The sequence below is a fragment of the Argopecten irradians genome, chromosome 16, assembly GCF_041381155.1.
Source record: "Argopecten irradians isolate NY chromosome 16, Ai_NY, whole genome shotgun sequence".
Classification (NCBI taxonomy): Eukaryota; Metazoa; Mollusca; class Bivalvia; order Pectinida; family Pectinidae; genus Argopecten; species Argopecten irradians.
The window spans coordinates 27,535,150-27,558,082 of record NC_091149.1 but is presented as its reverse complement, the minus strand read 5'-3'; the positions used below and the strand labels follow the sequence as shown (position 1 = coordinate 27,558,082).

The window sequence follows — 22,933 nt, the reverse complement described above, 5'->3', positions numbered from 1 at the left end:
AATGCCAAGTTATGTTCTAAATACAGATTCATTGTTTCTTTTCTAAAGGAATTTAAATATTCACTCTATTTCACTTATTGGGCCCTGCGCTTCTTTCCCAGGTTTCCATGCAGAAATCTATGACTAGAAGCGATTTAAAGGATTAATCTCTATTTTCCCTATTGGGTCCCGCCCCTCCTGCCCTCTGGAGGTCAGAGCCAAAATATACACAAACTTCTTTCTCCCAAGGATGTTTCTGGTTACAATCCATGTAGGGCTATATGACTAGTAGCGATTTAAAGGAAATGTTGACGAACGGACTGACTTCGGTCCAGGTGAGCTAATAAATTGAAAAATTATCGTCATCTCAAAATTAATTTAACAAATTGATTAAAGGAACAGTGCAGCCTATTTTCACACAATAAACACACATCAAATTAAGACATAAAATTATTCCTTTACACCCCCTAATTACACATGATTGTTAACGATTTAACTGGGTTTATTTTCTTAATTGCAATGACCTTTTCGACTAAACTGTCCCTTAAGGCCATTGTTTCATTTGGTTACAATGAACGTCCTCACGAATTTAGAATTTGACAGGATTTGTATTTGTAGGAAAACTCTGAACTAACCAGTAACTTGTAGCCACACGCACACTCAATTCAGTATTGAGACGCATGTTGTTCCAGGTATGGTCATGCAGCTATGTTGGTGGGTATATCCTACATACCAACGTATTATTTGGTTTGAACCTTCGTATAGGTACGCTCAGATATGTCTTAAATATGTAGGTTTCCTATTTACATAACATATAAATTTTGTTTGTTTATTCAATATTTCTTTTAAGGCCGGAAGTAGGAAGATAAAATGTTGTGTCGACCATTTTTATATCTGCTTAAGAGGAATATGAAAGACGTTTCGTAAGACATGTGTGCCGGATATTTGTATAATAGTTCATAACCAGGATTAGACATCGGAAAAAAATTGCTGATGAATCACTGTTTATCTATTTCAAGTGTTCTTGATTCAAAAAAACAGTTTTATCTTAACATGATTCAATCAATCACATTTTTTTTCTAAACAGAACTTTGCGTTTATACAGATAGTTGATTTGAATTGATAGTTCCTACCTGACAGACATTCCCCGTACTGGTTGGTGGGCTGTAGAGTATAGATACAGAAACAGACCTTTGTGTGGAAGCCGTCATTATCCTGGCACACCGTGTCAGGTTCGTAGCAGTCACCGTTATCAGCACACGTCTTGGGTAATCCTGCAAAACATTAATACAATACGAATAATTAACTTTGATTCAAAGTGGCACAATGCACACTGCCCACGCGAGGGGGATTTTTAAATATCATCTGCAGGGATAAAAGGAAAGCTAGTAATATACCATTGATCAGCCCTGAGTCCTGACTCACTGACGGCAAACAGTATTGTAAACTAACTTTATTTCCCCAGCGATTGAGATAAATTCTTGAAAGTTTATTTCCGCGAATTATTGTTTACTTTGAAAATAATTAAATATGTTTCTATTAAGTTTTTGAATATTTGAAATTTCGACACCGTGAAATACAGTTGGTTAACAGTAAGTATGTCAGGAAGAGAACAAGTCACTTTGAGTTTGAATTAAACATGATATTTCATTATATACTTATATTTGCCCTGAAGAGTATTTTCCTTCCTCTAAATCAAGAGTTACAAAAATTACTATTTAAACTATTATCTTCTTTAATATATTCAAGTATGCACTTCATCTATTTATTCTATGCAAATATAGACAATATACTAATCAGAGGTTGTTCTCTCCATCTCTTCTATCCTGTTTGCTTTTTTGTGCTTTGATTTCGAGAAACAAAGTATCCAAGTGTTCGAGTTTTAATGAATGTGGAAACAAACTGCCAGAAAACGTAGTAATTTCTCACTTTCCTGCTATTACTAAATTTATCGTAGTCTAGAGCAAGAAGAACACAACATAGCTGCTATATTTTACGGGCACTGATGATATAAGAGGACAATTTCAAAATAAAGCATTTAAGGTTTGGGCATTCTGTAAAGCATATTAAAACCAGTATTTCAAAATGAATAACTTCTCTACTGTGTTTTGTAACAGCGGATACTGTTCAGGTTTATAGATAATAGCAGATAAGTTTCTACAATTCAGGTCAAAACGAAAATTTAAAGAGACAGCAGGAGAGTACGTCTTTTACAAGAAATAGGCCATCAGGTATTCTAAGACGATAACGTTTACCGATCGGTCTCACTAATAATGTAGTCGTTTGGTCATTAGATAACCTTGCAGTGAAATATGGGCTGCTGCTCGTTCGTGTGACTTCAGAATGTATGAGGGAAGGCGGGATGAAGGCAGTCATTTGTTTTATTTTCTGGTTGATTGATGACACACGTGGATCCACTCTCGTCGTAGTGGATTTTCTGAATGTTTCTCTCAAAATCTCCAGGTGAATAGCAGTGAGTATAACAGTGTTTCATCGCATATTAGCATTTCCTTATTTATTATATTCACCTCCGAGTAGTCATATTTGATCAGAAGAGTAATATCCTACCTACTTTTACTTACTACTTCCTTGCTACTGTGTGTAATACTGTTTTAATATATGGTTGGCAATAGTGTATCTCATATTTGGGGTAAACCAACATATGAAAATAGTGCATAGAAAAAATACTCTGTATCAATATAATCTGAACGACAGAACTTTTCCCTGATTCGCAGAATATAGACGATCGCGAGACACACCGCAGTCTATAAAAGTGGATGTTTCTGCCCCTTCTTAGCGCTCAGCATTAAGGGAGTGGGACAACTGGTTTGATATCTGTATAATATGGGCTTTTTACTATATTTGAGATAGCACTATACGAAGAGCATGATACAACGTACAGACAAGAGGAGGCTGTCTTTATCCTTAACTGACCCTGACTGATAACAGGCACATTCAACGAACCATCCAACCACTTGCCCTCGACCTCTGGGTTGAAGGTTCTAAGCTCACATAGGACACATACCAAAAACTGACCAAAGGTCGGTTATTTCTCGGCATTTCCACCCCGAAGACATGGAACGTTATGGAAAATATATGACTTTATAGTATATTAAAGAGAAACACGTGTTTATCTTTACAAGCGGTAGTTTGCTGCTTTTTGCTTTCTGTCGTAATGAAAGCCCTGCTTACTTGTTGAGAGAACCCTCTCGGACGTCCACAAGTAATTAAATATTATGTCCTTAAATTCGAGAAGCTGCTGATATGAAGCCAAATAATCGAAGTTGAAGTTAAAACCTTTGAAGTGAATGTTGCAACATATCTTCCTTCTTGAGTAAGTGGTATCTGCAGTGTACGGAACGAACATACATAATCTGTACTCTAATTCCCAAATGTGGACAAAGGTATCTCAAGAGTTTGGCTAGCCAACCCGAGGCTAGCTTGCCAGACAAATGTTCTTGATTATTTTTCTCTCATATTGTAAAGACCAATTCAGATATTCAGAATCATTCGACATCACAGAGTCGTCGCAATGCGCCTTGAATCTCCACGTGTAGATGACGTTATTGCGAAGTGCGTGTGAGCTGTCTTTTACATGTTCCTATCCTGGTAAAATAAAATCTTTTCCCTAGCAACCTCAGAATAACATTGGCAAGTATAGGAGAACAGTCCCCGTCTCTATACACTTTGGCAAAGACTACTTAACAAAACGTACAATTCACATCGTTGTATTTGTTTACTCGTGCTCCGCCCGGAAATAAATTTTGGTTAATCTACTATGATAAGGATTGATCCCATCATGATTAACCTTCCTGTCTAAACAGCGCGTTCTTACCCATAACAAAATCCTCCCATTGGAACCAATTTATATCAATTTATTATTATCATTCTGCAAATTGGACCATGCAGGCATTGTTCAGTTTTTGTTTGCGTCGCAGTAGGTAACGAAATTACTTAGTGGTTAAGTGACAGGTTTTACAATGTGTTTAGGTTATTGGGAGGAGGAGGTTGTACAGAAGAACACTATCCTATCAAACCCTGTTGTTAAAACATGTAGTAATTCATTTTTAAGTCACATTCTATCCAGTTTCATCTTGTTTTCTTAATAGTGTTTAGTAATCCCATTACCGACAAAACATGATAGATTTACCTGTCAGCGATCATTGTATCTGAGGAAGTCAAACGTTTTATACTCTAATCTATCCTAATAGATAAGATTTTAAGAAACGAATGTGTTTTTTCATCATTAGACTAAACAGACGATATATATGTTTGAATATGATTTTTTGGGTTATTGTTGTTTACTTTCAAAGATACATGTATGAATGATGTTATTTAAAAAAAACCATGTTACACCTACGAACTAATGTCAGGATACCTTCTATGTATTGTCTGTTATGTATGACGGTTTTCAGATCAGCAGAACCAACATTTCTGCTGAATGACCGTGGTTAACGATATTTAAACAGAACAGCAACAAATGTAACAGCTATTTCTTGATTTAATGGCGTATAGTTAGCATTAAGGTAACAACATCAACGCACTGGAACTGACTGTCGAGTGGATGGATTAAGCATTTAAAATAAATAAAAACAGAACCATTTGAAGATATTGAAAATATCTACAAAATCCAAATTCTGCAATTATTTTACAATGAAAAACCCACTTTGATTCCAGATAACATTCTTATTCTTGCGTAAAATGTTTTTTCGTTAGGTATATCATACAATTGATTTATTTTTTAAATTATATTTTTGGTATGAGCTCTATTCACAGACTAGTAATGTGTTGAAAGAAGACAGGTTAAAAGACATTTTTTTAACAAGTTAATCTAATTATTGGTTTTCGAAGAGATCTGATAAAATCAAAATGAAATAATTCGGATTATATTGTATCACGTTCCTTACACTTACGACAATCTAGTTATAAGCCATCGATAAACAGCGCTATTTTTTGGTTGATTTATTTAAGGAACCCTCATTCTCGTATATTTTAAAGAACTAATGTCTTTTCCCGAATCTTTAAACTCATTACACAAAGTAATCTCGAAGAATCCAGAGCCTCCAAAGATAACTCTCTGAGTCAATTAATGATATAGATAATTTGATCAAATCAACATGTATATTTTTGTAATGGAAATACATTCCTTACCTTTTTCCATGTTCATCCTAGAACTGACAAAGTATCTGAAGTAACCGTTGATATAAGAGGAAACTAATGGGCTGCTGTTATAAACAGGTATAGAGGTGTGGGAATGAACATGTTCATAAATAGGATGTTTATTACGCTAATGTTACACTCCTTCAGGAGATCTCTGTATAGCTACTACAACCTTAGATACGTAGACGTTATCGTGTAGGTACATGAGTTTATACTTTAGAAGAATTAGTTACATAAATAAAGTTTATATATATATGGGGAAGACGTACATCCTGTGGTATAGTAGAGCACCTGAAGAAGCTATAGCCAGGATACACACTCTCACAGAGTAGAGCTGCATCAGCTGATCATTAAATGCCATTTATTGCTTAGGCATTGATGATGCTTACTTTCATATTAAGAGCTAATGCAGTATTTAGGGAGACTGTGGTATGTTCGTGTGTGTGGTTTGTGTATTAATTTATTAATTATGTGGAGGATCCATTTGAAGCAAAGATAGTTTAAAGACAACATCCGATATATTTAATGTCAACAGCATAGTTCTGGTCTGAGTAGTCTGGTAGACTATGGAATCTTCGTATCGTGTCTCCTTGCGATAGTGGAACTCTAGGCCATTTTATAGTGCTATCACACTGAAGCATACTGACAAAAATATCGGACAGTACACCGCTCCCTGTCACTTCAAAGAGAGTAGCAATGAGGAAACCATTTAGTCCTTGCTCAGTATTAAGCCTGATTTGAAGCTGTCACTATTACAACTCGTTGGTGTATTTGGAAAGAAAGCATGACTATTTGCCTCCAAAACCAAACTCAGCAACCGGTATTTTTGTAGTGTATACAGTGTACGTACCGGCTCTTATTATAATTTAGTACATAATCGACTGTCTTTACGTAAAAAGTAGTTTTTTTATTTGCAAAGGGTAATGATCCCATCGAAGGGTATATCAGCACCCAACTTTGTGCCTTTCACATTTGTAGTGCTGATACGAACTAAGAGAAATCAATAAACATAGACAATCTGTCCGCTCCCTATTTTCTTGGAGTTTCGTGTCAAAGGCCCCATGGGCATACATGCTCGTAACTTCCCGGCCGTAATGAGAACTTGGTGGGTCTCTCTCATAGTCAAAGCGACCTGTTGTGGAGAAGATACATTATACTCGAGGAAAAACATAAGATATATAATATCTAGAGAATAAAGTGTTCAGACGATTCATATAAAATTATGGTGCTATAATACAGGATATTTACGTGCCGTGTAACAACATGCTATACTTGCATGCTATATTCTACATCCGCCATTTGTATGTCAATGTAAAACAGACTCAATGTGTATGCTTTTGTAAAACCAACCACTCTTTGTACATGTTTTTGATACTAGTAAACATGATAGCATGGTTATTTGGTGACAAAAATAGTTAAAGAACCATGTGGACTTGCTAAACTGAAATGTGCATTTTTAGCATATTTTGCCAAAATTCACAAACAATACAAGAATCTACGAGTCAACCGTATGCCCAAGGTTAGGTAGGATAGATATTGACGTATACCTAAGAACTGATACATAGACAGTGTCATTAGAGAAGTTCCCTTAAACACACCCAGTATGTAGATAGTGAAGGAATCTGTACTAGGCCTGTTATGTCCGGACAAAACCATTATTTGTCTAGAACTATTTTTGTCTGTGTCAGTACAAACCTTGTGTTGATTTGTAGTCAATCTCTGTCACTGAAATGTATTGCTAGTTTATGGTTAAACGTCCAATCAACAGCCATGGTAATCTAGGAACTGCCTTTCGTATGCACAATATTCACAAAATATTAGAGCTTGTGCATAGTGAGTGTGAGAATCAGAATGCCCGATGTTGATGTTTTAGTGAGAGTTATTATTTACAAGTTTTTCCATTGAAAACGGAATTATTGAAGTCATTGTAAAGCTTATATAAATATCATCTTAAACTATTTATGCATATTCAACACAGGGAATGAATAACCCTCAATAAAACGATAGTATATTACTGACCAAAGTCTCACATTGTTTCATTTTCTGTGTTTGCTGTACAAATGTTAGCCCATTTATTACGAAACTCGCATAATACGATAGGATTTCAAGGGTCTTCTGGAATTCGTAATAAACAGGTTGGACTATATATATATATTGTTTATGGTCTTCAATGATTTCAACAAGAGATTTCTGTTAAGATCTTCCACAAGGACAACAGAATGGTGTCCGTAAATACAATGGAGAGGTTACACTACTGGATATCATATTTTGGGCTACAAATAATTCGAAGCAACTCATAAATAAGGTTTCTTAATAATCAATAAAATCTGACTACATATTCACGGATATCAATAAACAGTCAGTTTACAATGCTTCTTCTATAACACCTTACAACTATTAAACAGTAATAGTCGTAGATTCGTGTTATCATAGTCATAAAGGTTTATATTATGTATTTAAATTCATTAGGCGCATACGATATCAGCTTTACATCACAAAATAATATGCTAGACAACCTGAATGAATATTGTGCTCACGAAAGGCCGGTCTTAGATTACCAATGCTGTTGTCTTGACGTTAAACAAAAAAAAAAGCAATGCATTTCAGTGCCGGAAATTGACTGGAAATTAACACGAGGATTGTACCGATGCAGACAAATTAAAGTTGTTGGAATCTTAAACATTACATCATGATTACGTTAGAATTACTCGATTTGAAAACAAATAATTGTTTACATTGAAATAAAAGCTCCGATGTATCCTACTACTGTCCTATGTCATAACAAAGCTGAGAGGTCTGTGTGCGACTACAATCTGATTAAAATACAGATCCGTATTATCACTACGTGAACGGTGGCAAGTATTTTGGTCTTTTGATACGAATAAAGGTACACCGTATGGCTTTCTTCAAAGGAAGTACATATGTATAGTCCCCCTGGATTGTTTTTTAGATATTATACAAAGTTTATTTTATTTCGGTATTGCATTAGTCTGTGACAACTTGCTTGTACCTGATATAAAACCCCCCTACCACCCTTCTGTATAATTTCTCTTACATAAAAAAAAATATTGGATGCCAGTGGTAACAGCTCATTTGCATATAATGGAATGTATCATCAAACGTATCTTACATAAAAAAAAATATTGGATGCCAGTGGTAACAGCTCATTTGCATATAATGGAATGTATCATCAAACGTATACCTTACGTTTTCGGGAGGGAGGTAACTCGTACAGAAAGGTTTCGTTTTCATATAAGAAAAAAAAACTATTTTGTGTGTGTGTGTGTTTTTTAAAGTTTTTAATGTGAAATTAAGGGCGAATCACAGATGTTATTTGCAATTATTTACACATTTTAGCTGTCGAAATAACATCAAGGATCAGTCCTATGGCCCTTCTTATTTTTTTTTATTTATTTATGATAGTACCAATGAAGTCTCCTCCAACATTAAATTATTTGCTGATGCTACATCCCTATATGTTATTGTAGATAATAATCCAGTTTCTTCTTAAGAACAATTAAATGAAGATCTCAATTCAATTAGTGAATGGGCAAACGAGTGGCAAATTAATTTCTATATAAATAAAACCACAGGCTTAAACATTACCAGGAAAAATCTTGTCCATCCTAATCTAATTTTTAATAGTATTATTACTAATAAATATGATTGTCATATACACTTAGGATTAAATTTCAATAGAGCAGGAACGTGGGATAACCATATCCAATATATAAAAGACAAAGCTTATAAAAGATTAAATATTCTTAGAATGTTGAAATATAGAATTGATCGTAAATCTTTAGAAATTGTCTTTAAATCTTTTATACGACCCATGTTAGAATATGCAGATATCATCTGGAATAATTGTTCAAAGCATTTATTTATCCGACGAAATCGAAAAAAATGCAACTAGAAGCATTACGAATTTTAACTGGAATGAGAAAAGGCACATCACATTTGAAATTATATAATGAAACTAAATTTGTTTCATTAAAAACCAGAAGAGATAATCACTGTCTAATTCAACTCTATAAAATTATAAATCACATGACACCATGAAATAATTGATCCCTTTTTTAATAATGTAAACAACAATAATTATAATTTGAGAAATCATAGATTTTTTAATATACCTTTTGCTCGCACCAACTTCTATCAAAACAGTTTCTTTCCAAATATGATGAATAAATGGATTCTTTTAGATCAACATATTACTAACTCAAAATCCATATCAGTTTTCAAAAACAGACTTGATAAATTAACCACTTTTGAAAATGACATAAGTACATCTTAACTTATTGTTCACCAAGATTTTTAAATATTCTATTATGTGAGCTAAGAAATGGAGACAGTAATCTAAATTCCGACAGATTTAATGATCATCTAATTGAAAGTGCCCAATGTATTTGTGGCTACCAAAACGAAAACATAAATCATTTCTTTTTCTTCTGTCCACTCTTTCATCAATACCGCCATTACTTATTTTTAATCTTCAATAGGATTGGCTACATTTCTGCCAATATTTTGACAAAAGGGAGTTAAATACTTTCAGATGAAGACAATAAATTAATTTTAGTCAATTTATCAGAACTTATTTTTGAATCAAATCGACTCATGTAAATTTTCTTTACACCTTAAATTATATATATATCATATTCACGATTCACAATGTACTTAAGTTCATACTCTATAGAAAGGTAAAAGGGCTTTTCATAATCTATTTTCTCACTTTAATAGCAATGGAAAGAGCTTAATTCAATCTATTTCTTTACAATGTATATATACTTTTTATATTTGTATGTGTGCAGGTTGCAATAGGTGAATGTATATAATTAGATGTATGATATATACATGTACTTAGTATTCAGCATGTATTTATACTTTTATAGTAATATATAAATGATTATATGATGAAATATTATGCTAATTAACTCACATATATATTGTTGCTAGAGATGATAGTAGTATGAAAGGTGTATGTGTGCTTGTTGATTTTTAATCAATTTCCTAGTATGAAACCTTAATTTGATACTCAACTATCAACAGGTATATTTATAAATTTACTGTAGATAATTATATAATATTCTACTTATAGAACTAATTTATCTATGTGATACAGTCTGCTTATGATCTATCTAGCTTAAAAATCAGAAAATGATTGTAATGAAGCCATATTTGCGGATTTATGAGATGTTTCATTACTTAAAGGCTCCAAAAGTATAATATACACCCAAGAGTTCAATTTCGCATGAATAGTATTAATCATTGAATGCTATTGTCATACATCTATTTGTGTAGCGGAAAAAAAAGAAAATTAATTCAAGTAAGATTTCTTTATAACGGTGAGATAAAGATAGGCCACAAGTTATTCAGTCAGGATAAACCCTGTTGTTCTCGTATAATCGGATCTGGAAAATTACAGGAATGATTTTTAAATCTTAATGCGGCATTAACGAAAACCAGAAAGTGAGAAAGTGTTGACGAAGAACATCGTGTCCGAAGACATAGTAGTTTTAAAACGTGCGGAAATTAAATAAGGCAACTCGGGAAATAGTTACATAATACCACAACAAAGGTGTTGGCAGGTATAATGGTTGACATGTACAAGGTACAAAATTATATTAATATCATTTGACATCTATGATCATTTGTATGCAGTGTGTTGCATGTGTAAATGTGTAGGGAGATTAAGATATATTTGTATCTAATTGTACGGTGGTGTTCTTGGCCTTTTAAAGTGCTATATCACTGAAGCATGCCGCCGAAGACACCAAGCAACACACGCCACCCGGTCATAATTATACTGCCAACGGGCGAACCAGTCGTCCCACTACCTTAATGTTGAGCGCTAAGCAGGAGCAGAAACTATCAATGTGTAGGTGTATCAATGAATTTTTACGGGTGCACCAAAGCCTCGTATACAGAAAAGAGGAAAACAATCACCATGGAGAAAACATATCTGAATGAAAATATCAAGGATCACCGTGAATCTTCACCAACTACAGACCTGCACACATCGCAACACGTTGAGCACATGGCATAATGTCCCTGAATGTGAATAAGAATTTAATGTAATAAACCAAATCAAACCAACCCACAAACCTGTGGCAATAAGTTTGCGTAACATTATGAAAATATTTTTTATAACTGAGGAACGTCCGTCAATGATCACATTACTTGTAGAAGGCACTGGAACTCCCTGATGTCGTAGAAGAAGGGCGTAAATTGAACCTTGAAAGGCATGAGGAAAATTATTTTATATTCAAATGTGTATAAGAGCAATGTCAAAAGCTGATGAAAATTAAAAAAAGAATAGTAAAGAAGCTTGGATGATTCCAACACTTTAAAAACGATAAAATATTATGATTAGCAATGTATGAAAATGTGGACATTATTAGTCATATATATTTACATTTTGTAACGAGTTTCCATTCTCATATGGAATTTAATTACCACCTAGGACATCAACCAAAGGACAAGAAAACATAATTCTGGATTTTTCGTAATTATTTTACGACCTTGGACAGAATCGTGACTGAGGTATTGATTTAATTACATTGTAATCATCGATTTTTTATTTTTATCTATACATTCTCGTTCGATTTGTACCTGCGGCTGACATAAGCCGATCAGGAATGGCGGCTTAATCTGAGTTATGTTCTTCAGCAGAAATGAGATGTTCCTACTTGGTCTTTTTAAATGTTATTTCACTAGCTTAAAGTTGAACAGTATTCAAGTACAGGCGTACCTGAGTCCTATTCGCTGGTCGAGACATGCGGCTTCGTGAGAATAGTACAATAGCTGTTTATCCTTGTTATCATAGAGTGATTGACATGTAACCGATAACGTTATTTAGGGATGACCTTCCATGGTTAGGGCATTATAATTGGACCCACCACAATAGGAAATTTAAGTTGGGATCTTATCTGGTCTTCTTTCTAAATGAATATCTTATTAAAAACATCTCCTTGAAATGTTTGGCCTTGAGTGAGGTGTTCTCCCCTGTGAGGAAGGCTCTTGGTTCTATCTTCTGGACGAGACACACCACGTTTAAGTTATTGTGTCTTTATTGTCTCATCAACAATAGGATGGCCAATGTATCAATGTGTCGGTATAATGCCAGGCTAATTCCTGATGTGACCGAATGGGGTGTTCTGTTTAGTGTCTTTGTCTTCAGCTAGATATCACTATAAAAATGACACGAATTCCACCAATAAAATGAAACACAAATATAACGCAACCTCTCCAAACATACAAACATCCACACAACCAACACATCGTATCGAGGATAAGACAGCCTTAAATGACCTTTATAGAACGTTGATCATAGCAGTTAAAAGATTGACAAGCCTAACCAATCAAACAAGCATCATGGTTTGTTGTAGTTGAAGAGCTGTTATTTCAAACTTATACGAGTATATACTACCTCCCCTAGTAATGCTTGTGCTGTACATTTGGCATTATGTCTCGGTGAAATAGCACTGTTATAAGGACAAGAGGTCGACACAACACAAATATAACACAGCCCCCCCCCCAAAAAAAAAGCATAGACATACACACATCGTAACAAATTTGAAACATGGGAGGCCGTCCTTAAATGACCCTGGCTGTCAATAGAACGCTATGCACGGGAAGCCGTCCTTAAATGAACATGGCTGTTAATAGAACGCTATACCTGGGCGGCCGTCCTGAAATGACCCTGGCTGTTAATAGAACGTTATACATGGGATACCGTCCTTACATGACCCTGGCTGTTGATAGGACGCTATACACGGGAGGCCGTCCTTTAATGACCCTGGCTGTTAATAGAACGCTATACACGGGAGGCCGTCCTTACATGACCCTGGCTGTTAATAGAACGCTATACACGGGAGGCCGTCCTTTAATGACCCTGGCTGTTAATAGAACGCTATACACGGGAGGCCGTCCTTAAATGAACATGGCTGTTAATAGGACGTTATACATGGGCGGCCGTCCTTAAATGACCTTGGCTGTTAATAGAACGCTATACACGGGAGGCAGTCCTTATATGAACATGGCTGTTAATAGAACGCTATACACGGGCGGCCGTCCTTAAATGACCCTGGCTGTTAATAGAACGCTATACACGGGAGGCCGTCATTAAATGACCATGGCTGTTAATAGAACGCTATACACGGGCGGCCGTCCTTAAATGACCCTGACTGTTAACAGAACGTTATACATGGGAGACAGTATTACATGGCCCTGGCTGTTAATAGGACGCTAACGTCATTACACATAAACATACCAAACAAACCTCCCATTGACAGTGCTTGTTTGTGAATTTCTTTTTGGATCACTACATATTTCATTCTTTATTCATTGATACAACAAGGTCAAGTCTGTCGACTAATAGTTTGAATAATCAATAAAGATATACAGGAAAATGACATCACGGAATGGTATGGTATGGCGGTATGCACCGGATGTCAGTGAGATGCTTCTGAAAGGAACTTCCGAAACAACAAAAGACAACCGTCATTGTACATCCCGTGGAAAGATAATACGTTCTTAAATTATGAATTAATATAGACGACATTTGTAAGCAACGAAAATAGTTAGTTGGATTTGATGGATAGTAATCAACGTATTTGGAAAATGAGTACGTGACTTGAAAACATTGTAATGATGAAAGTGGTTAAGATATATCAACTCGACACTCACGGCAACGGATGTCAAGAAGAACAATAAAATTAAATAGAATTTTGTTCAACGAAGACATCAACAACTTGCATTGTATTTATAAAGTCAAATGTCAAGAAAATCAATATCAAGGGACAGAAATAATGTCATCGGTTGCCAAGGAGTAGGATATTGTAGAATCTTATAACGAGTCACGGGCAAAATGATACACATGGCAATAGATGTCACGGAGAAGTACAATCAGAAATAGATCAAGATCTGTGTCAATAAAGACACCGACAACTCGTATCATATGACAACGGATGTCAAAGAGACCAGTTAAGTAAGAAACATATTCAGACAGGTGTCAATGAAACCCCATCAACAAGAAAGATAATGAGTCTCCAGAAATCCAGCACAATCATCGTCATATAAACACTAGGTGTCGGGACGAGCCAATCAGACGCAGTCAAGTTAAAGCGATTAAAAAGGAAAACAGTATTTTCCAAATAAATTTGTGCAGATTTTCTTGTATATGCTGATAACGGATTATTGTAAAATGCATATTTTGTTTCAAATAGATAAAAAGATATTGCAGTTTGAAATTTTCAGTAATGTAAGAAAGTAATTGGGTGTATATGCTTTGAATAGGATTTCGTTACATTACGATGCTCTTATATACATCATAATGACTAATCCATATATACGTAGAGACAAAATATTTGAAAAAACATGAATAAGCAGATTAGTATTGCAATATTTTCGACTTTTGATATCAAATATCAGTTTTATATGATACAACTAGAGATATTTTTCATTCAATGGTCATTGAAGCCAATTTATATTATTTTCGATAAACAATAAATAAAACGTTTATGAATAATAATGTCGAACCATTTACGTCGATGACATGGGTTAAGATTAAAGACTCTTTAAATGCAAGATAACTTGTGGAAAGCCGGCTCTTCTGTCTGGCAGACATTAGTAAAATAGTAAAAGTCTAAAGATGTAGACGCAGTCATCACCGAGACTGGCAGTGGGTTGCTGAATCTTATTAAATGATTTTCATTTTGAATATAATATGACCACCACTGGTCAAACGTCTAAATGTACAGCACTGCTGAATAGGATTAAGTCTTAATCCTTTTATAGGCTTATTTTACTGTAACAGTTGCGTTTTTTTATTTGATTGATTAAATGAACGGTCCTATTAACGGCCAGGGTCATGTAAGGACGGCCTCCCATGTAAAGTAGAACTCTTACCCTTTTATAGATCTATATCACTGAAACATGGCTTCGAAGACACAAAGCAAAATACCCCACCCATTATACTGACAACGGGCCAACGGGCGAACAAGTCGTCCCACTCCCTTAATGCTTTAAAAGATGTGGCACAAAGATGAAACACTCTGGGTATTTCTAAAGCAGTATATGTCCCAAACCGATCACAATAAGCTTTTACGTAGTCCTTAACCTTGATTTGACAATAATGGAAAAATAACTAGCCCCTGATCCATTATAGTCTTTAGAGAGACGATGACAAGCAATGAAGATAAGAAGCCACAATAGTCCAGACAATGATTTTCTAAAAATAGCAATGGTGTCCTTGACCTTGAGTGTTGATAATAATTCTATATTATATAATAGTAACAGCGATAATGACCCAGATGTTAAACATGAAACTAGTGTTAAATATATGTCTATGCTTTACATTATACTCACGAATGCTGCGTTAGATATTTAATTAGAATCTTTGAATGAAATCATTTTTAATGGCAGTATGATTGTCACACTGTTTGACTCTCAATGTACTCACAAGTCACTATTGCATGAAGCTCTCTTTTGTTTTCCTTATTTACTTTTTAAGTATAAATGTTTGTTATCCTTCAGTATGAAAGATTGTATAAAATAAAGCTTTAAAATGTCATTGATAACTCAGAATTTGAGATTGTTGATGTCATGTGTAAACAAAATGTATGTTTTGATAATCTTTAAAAGAATAGAATTATAATAAAAATCAAAGTGCCAAGGCCACTCATAGATGCAGTGATTAAAGGATCCAAACCAAATAATAAAGAAATTGGTTTTTCATTTAAATATTGAATTTAGTATACTTTAAGTGTGCAGTGTTGAATTTAGGAGTTTAACAAAATATATTTACAGTATACCGTATCTATTTTATGATATTTAAAGGTTTTCAAGATTAATAAGTTGAATAACTCATTTTCCTGAAATTACTGTAATAAATTTTATATTTAAATTATTTCTGAAATAACAATTTCGACACCAATGAAACCGTTCAGAATCTGAGTATCATTTTTCATATTTCTTTTTTATTACTAAATTATCAATTTCATCAATGTCTCTTCAAAGACAAAAAATAATAAGTAAACATATCCGTATCTTAATATCCACTTAACATTGAAGAATATTTTCGGAAAAATATAACACAAGGACTAGAAATATTATCATTTCCGGACATGTTTTGGTTTCCTTTTTAGAAAACTTACATGGGTTGCTTTGACGACTTTTGACTAATAAATCATGGCCAGATACTTTTGTCGAATAAAAGGTACATTATTTCATTACGTATATCACTCGTTTTTTCTTTTAAATTCACAAGATCGCTAGCCGTTAACATCAAGAAAACTTCACGTAATGTACCGCACTTTAGCAAGTCTTCGTAAGCCTAACAGTAACTTGTTGGCGAGATATTATCGTGCAGAACATTATACCGTGAGTTGTGCTTTGCCGACTTTTGACTCATGATGAAACCTGGCCATATACTTTTGCCAAGTAAAAGGTACATTATTTGGTTACTCATAACACTCCAATTTCTTTTGAATTCATAAGAACACTAAAATCAAAACATACAATATATCGGACTTTAGCAAGTCTTCATACGACTACCGTACATTAAACGGCAATATAAGTTTATTTGTCACTTTAAAATGCTCGTACATATATAGATCTATATCATCATTATATTTTGCAAGTTTATGCTGATAAATGTTGTACCTTTTCCCTTTCAATATAACGCAGTTGTCGATAAACAAAAGACACAACTTCCAGTGACAGACACATACTCAAAACTATTACATTTTACTGCGCAATAATACAGTGTATCATCGGATATAGCTCGTCAATGCAACCAACACAAAAAAACTTTATAGGCGTTATAAGAACTTTCTTTTGTAGTAACCTTCCAAACATTTGATTACATTAATCGATCAGTAGCGTGAATTACGTAGAATTTAATAAACATATACAATCCATAATCCACCGAAAGACTGCCGCGGAGGAAGACAGTGAAGAAGGTGTTGTTCGTGATTTTCGGGAGACTACTATCTCGGAGTAATACCAATATCATAGAGTCCTAACGGAACACTTAAAACGCTCCATCCATGGTGTATATGTATGTACAAATTCAATGACTGTGGTTTTGAATATTGGGGTTTTATTTTTCATACCATCAAGTATTAAGTGAAAAACACAAACAACTTTTAATTTTCATCGCGGAATGGTTTCATTGTTCTGATGTGCACATGCTCGCCGAGCGTACCTAAGAATGCTGTTTCACAGCATCAAAAACGTTCTCAAGTTCGCGTCTGGAAACAAACATTGAACAGTCGTCGAGGACAAACACATTTAAGACATCAATGAACTGAAAAAAACCTTTCAGCATATCTTATGTAATGTATAGCTCTGGACCCCCTCGGGAAATATAACTTCCCCAATAAACGGTAATGTCTTCATACCACCGGTCAATAAATGTACATTTTACAGGTAAAATGACGTTCGTACAATCTTGGCGGCGGTGGTGATGTCATTTATATGAGATGTCGATGACATAACAGACTGTCAAAACACAACTTATGACAATGCTGATTACACAGATGATGTAATTCTGAAATTGATGTTTCGTCTTGTTGCAGCTTCTTGCAGCTTCATTTAACCCTGCATTGTCGTGATAACATTTGATCAATGTGTCACATTCATCATGTAGTAGACCTTAACGTTATCCATCAGAAGCCCACATCTGAAATGGTGTGAAAACCTAAATCAAACCAAGGCGCAGAAGAATACTTCTGAAGATTTGCAATATCATCATCAAATCAGTAATAAACGAGAGAAGCAATATTTTCCATGTCGAATACTGAAGTTTAACACTCGTTAAATTCCATGCCTAATTATAGAGACACCCGATAGCAAGCGACTTCATTAACGGTAATACGATCTCCTTACTACACCTAAATTAATTGGATACAGTTGCTTTGCCGGGGTAGCCGTTATAATCTACTTTTACGATTTCGTCAGTTTACGTCGGACTGGGGGCGGAACAGTCACACAATAGCACTAAATAACAATGGACGTAACGTGGCAGAACGGAATGTGCGTAAACGACACAGTTCGATGATACCATCAAAATATTGTTATTATTCTTCTTCATTGTACGTATACCTGGCCATAACGACATCAAAGTACTGAGAGTACTCTACTTGATTGCGTACTCGACACAGTTAAGTCAAAGATGACGTTAAAATACTGAAAAGCACTACGCCTGATCGCGTACATAAACGACATCGGTCAATGGTGAAATCAAAGTACTGAAAATACTCATTTTGACTTTGCGTACATGACTCTAGTAAATGACGATATCAAAGTACTGTCGGTACTAATCTGGCGTACGTAAACGACGACACTAGTCCATGATAACATCAAAGTACTGAAAGTATTTATCACTAATTAGTTTTAGAATATGTAAAATGTCCATATCTATGCATCGTCACTTTTTTTTGGTATTTTTAGCTTGAAGGAAAATTAGAAGCCCAAACTTTCCAGTGATGGTAATGGTGTAAAATAAGTAACTTTTGTAACTGAAGAAAAACACTAAATCGCCTGCTCCTGTTTTTGATCCAATTTGCTTAATTCTTCCTTTTTCCTGACGACACTTTATCAGTGTTTCGTTGTTTTAATAACACTATAACATGTAGTAATAATTTAAGCCAGAATGATAAGGTTTATAATAGTTTTAAGGTTGATTGTTGGTTGGGTATTCGATTAAAAACTTATAAAATGAAGATACCTTACTGACGTCGTTTCCTGTATCGTATAGGGCCTGTTTCAATGATTATGGCATATTTCATAATTTTCTCCTTGTAATACATATATGTAGTAAAATTTCATGCTTATTATGAATATTCGACCAAATTCGAAAAGATGCTGATACATTCCAATAAGGAAAGCAGACTGGACTGTAATTGAATCATTGAGACTGATAACGATTGCACGCTATATATCCTTCTTGCTTACATATCAAATGATAAGTGTAATCTTATGAAAATGAAGTTCCCTTAAAAATGCATACATGCATACTATCTATATTTAATATTTTACCTCTGCTGCTGTACAATCAATTTTCTCAAAACGTTAACAATGAAATAATAAATGACAATTGACGATTAATCTACATTTCTACCGCAATAGGGAGTGTTATTCAACTATCAGACTATCAATTAAACAACGCAGCTGTTGATTATCAATTTGTTTATACCACACATGGTGGCTCGACAAGTATCGCAAATAAAAACTTTTGAAGATAATCCACCGCCGATATAATGTTACTGATATTCTTCATTTGAACATTTTTTACGATTTTACGGATTTTACGAGTTTTGACACCTTCGAAACAGCACAAAGAATAAATCCTACAGAAACATTACATCTGATATGATGTACCACATCCGAGCTTTTGTCTATGGCGCCATATCTATCGCACCAAACAAGTACTCGTGACGAACACTTCTGGTCGTATATAGCCAACCATTAACTGATATTACTCTATTGTATGGGGCTTTGCGAAGCTTCTTGACTTAACAGCCTGTAATAGGATTAAACTATATGTTTGGCGCTTCGCTTATAAATCGACAAGGAGTGTTTCTGAGAAAGAAGCCATCGAAAAACTCGGTATTTTATACGAATGATATATTATTTTCAGCTTCTTGGTTATAACTACCATTTACATGAATGGGATATAGATAGGGTAGTCTACCGAAGACTGCATGCCAAAGGTCACAATGCAATCACCAAAACAACCTCAATAACATATGTATAATACTATTACTGTACATAGCGATCATATAAGTTAACGACCTTTAACTCGAATACCCTCCAAGCTTAAAGATACTCTAGCGCCGACAGAGCATAATGATATTCATCATTTGAACAAATATTGGTGTTTAATCGTCTATATTTATGTCTAATTAACACACAAAAGAAAAAAAAATGCCTATCCTGCATGCTCAATCAGTACTTCATGCCATATAGGATATAGTATCATGGAATTTTTTTCAGGATGTAATTAATTATTTTTTTTTTGGTATTTTTAGCTTGAAGGAAAATTAGAAGCTCAAAGTTTCCAGTGATGGTAATGGTGTAAAATAAGTAACTTTTGTAACTGAAGAAAAAAACTAAATCGCCTGCTCCTGTTTTTGATAGTGAATAAATATCATTTGTCAGCGGTGGATTAACTTTAATAATACGTCTGAATCGAAAATAGATAGCGTTGAAAGTGACCGACCTAGAATTTCTCGTAGTCAAATGTATCTTGAAGATGAAGATATCCTGGTTATGTTGTAAATAAGTCGCATTTGAAGCCTTAGTTTCCTTGGTTGACTTATTTCAAAAATAAGAGACAAGCCAACTTCATCAGACTGATATATATGAAATCTTATCACATAAATGGTCCGTCTAGCAATGGCATACTGCTATGTCATAAATATCGTAAGACACATGTGTAATAAAACTATTGTGACGTCACATGCAGTTTTGACGTCATAATCTTTATATGACGTCGCATGATTGTCTCAATAGACGTGCATGCTTTGTACTAGTTTATATAGAGACAAAATTAAAAAGTTTCACATATATATCTGTTAATCAAAGTTATGTGATAAATATAATCTTACACATAATTTGATATGCCACTCGACTAAATACTCGTATCAAATTATTGAACTCGTTTCATAATACATATCCACTCATCTAAGATCCTCTATATTATAACGATCTGTGGTTCTTCATTTTATTATGTACATGATATACATGTAACATATAGGGATTGGATTGCGCTTTTATGTTAACCATGCTTGTATGGAGCAATTCCTCTAAGAATATATTCTATGTTCTTCATTTTATTATGTACATGATATACATGTAACATAAAGTATTTGTACTCGGCCACATGTGTGAACTCGGTGACCGTTGTGCAGCGAGGCGAAGCTGACGCACGCTTACACACTGGAGTTTGCCGAAGTTGTCAAAAACCAGTTTTCAAGTAGCTCAATGTGTTTGAGATTGTCGTCTGACTTGACGATATTACATCCTTGGGAGCCATGTGATTATATAATCTACGCTTAGATCCATCGCCATCGATAGATTGAATAACTTCACTTGTGTTCGATGGATACAATGTAGCTGTGTTGACGCGTAACTGTCAACACGTGGATTACTAGCGGTGCATGTTTTATAATACACACGATTAAATTCTCAAAGAACAGAGACAAGAGGATATGTTTATAACTGACCTCTGTCAGAGGGTCTCACGCCCGTCCACCCCAAAGACTTGATCGTAGGACGAACACAAACACAGAGGTAATGTTTACATTTGACATCCATCATTTTTAACAAAAGTGAAAGCACTGCACGTCGCCCCGGTCGGGATATTTTTCCCGTTTCTTTATACAATTGTTAATTTTTAAAATGTTTGTATCATGTATAAATATAAAACATATATGTATTGTTCATATCTTTCCAAATTTCTATGAAAAACAACAATATACACGTAATGTTGCGTCAAAATGTAAACAAAGCCATGTGTTTCTTTAAAAAAGTAGCCCCTTTACGTTGCATAGAACATTTTCATACGCAAGTTCAAAGTTCAATGTTACCATGCAGTTATGGTAAACAAAATCGGCTAGGTACTTGCGTATAGTGAACAAGCCTAGCAAGTGTAAATATACATTCATAAATGTTAAGCTGATCTCTTAGCATACATATAGTGCCTTCACCAGGTGTCGTAAGAAAGCCGGTCTCGAAGGCAAGCCTAGCAGCATAAATGACTTTAGTTTCTGTGATAAGCTTGAAAATTAACCGGTCTCAAAATTAGCCTTGGATTTTCTACAGAAAAAAGAATATAAGCCGCGGCTTATTTTCGAGATTTGTGTGGAGTCACCATTATATCAACAAGTATGCCTGTAATGCATTAAACTTTTCAACCAATCACAGATAAGGCTTGTATTTGATTGCATAGTTCGAATTAGTCTGTCCTTCTATCGTCATGCATTTAGCCCCTGAGCTTAAGAATTTGGATTAGTAATTGAAGTCACAAAAGATTCTTGCAAAACAATTAACTCAGCAACGGAAGGTTTCAGCTCTTCTGATATCTTTTAAAACGCTTTAAAAATAATATTTTAGATTTAAGATTTAATTTGTTTGTTCTATCGAGGATAAAGATTTACCAGATATTACCTAAGGCTAGAACTTATCAATTGACCAAAATTAAAAACTTCCTCATTAGGCTAATCAATCAACTCAGCGGTGTGTTGAAGGATTGAGTTTCTGTGCCAGATAGATCTATAGAGGTGGGTAGTAGAATGCAGGATGGGGGCATGTTTCTAGTTATAGTGTGCTATAATCAGAATATATATCTGAAACTAAAAGATTTTTTTTTAGATTTTTCTACTATGATAGGTTGGGGAGATACACTAATAATAATATTCATTCATAATGTAATGTTAAATATGTTTCAGTATGGCGGGGTGGTAAATATATTTGTTAGTCTCGTTATTGTTTGGCCCTGTGTATATTGTCTAGTAAGACTTTAATTATGTTATTGTAAATAAATCTTTTTACATGTTGCAAGTATTTGTCTGTAGTTTTGCTTCACCGACAAAAGTCAAGCGTAAACCCATCGAACCTGGGTTGACACACACACAGGTAGGTAGCCGGGTGTAGTTTGTGGCCAATCGACCCTTATTACCACGCCCCTAATTATCATCAACTGTTGCTACTTCTACCAAGCTACCACAAAGATGGCGTCCGTAACAATACCACATCTAAACTAGTTGTAACTTCAAAGAATTTGTGTAAC

At 34.6% G+C, this 22,933-nt stretch overlaps 1 protein-coding gene across 2 annotated transcripts in view; it reads right to left on the bottom strand.

The window, feature by feature from the left end:
• Positions 1 to 22,933, bottom strand: part of LOC138310479 (tyrosine-protein kinase transmembrane receptor Ror-like) — a 160,858-nt gene that overhangs the window by 15,590 nt on the left and 122,335 nt on the right. For both annotated transcript variants that reach the window (XM_069251706.1, XM_069251707.1), the window contains one exon: positions 1,113 to 1,253. In XM_069251706.1, coding sequence (XP_069107807.1) covers positions 1,113 to 1,253 — 141 coding nt within the window. The remainder of the gene's footprint in view (positions 1 to 1,112; positions 1,254 to 22,933) is intronic.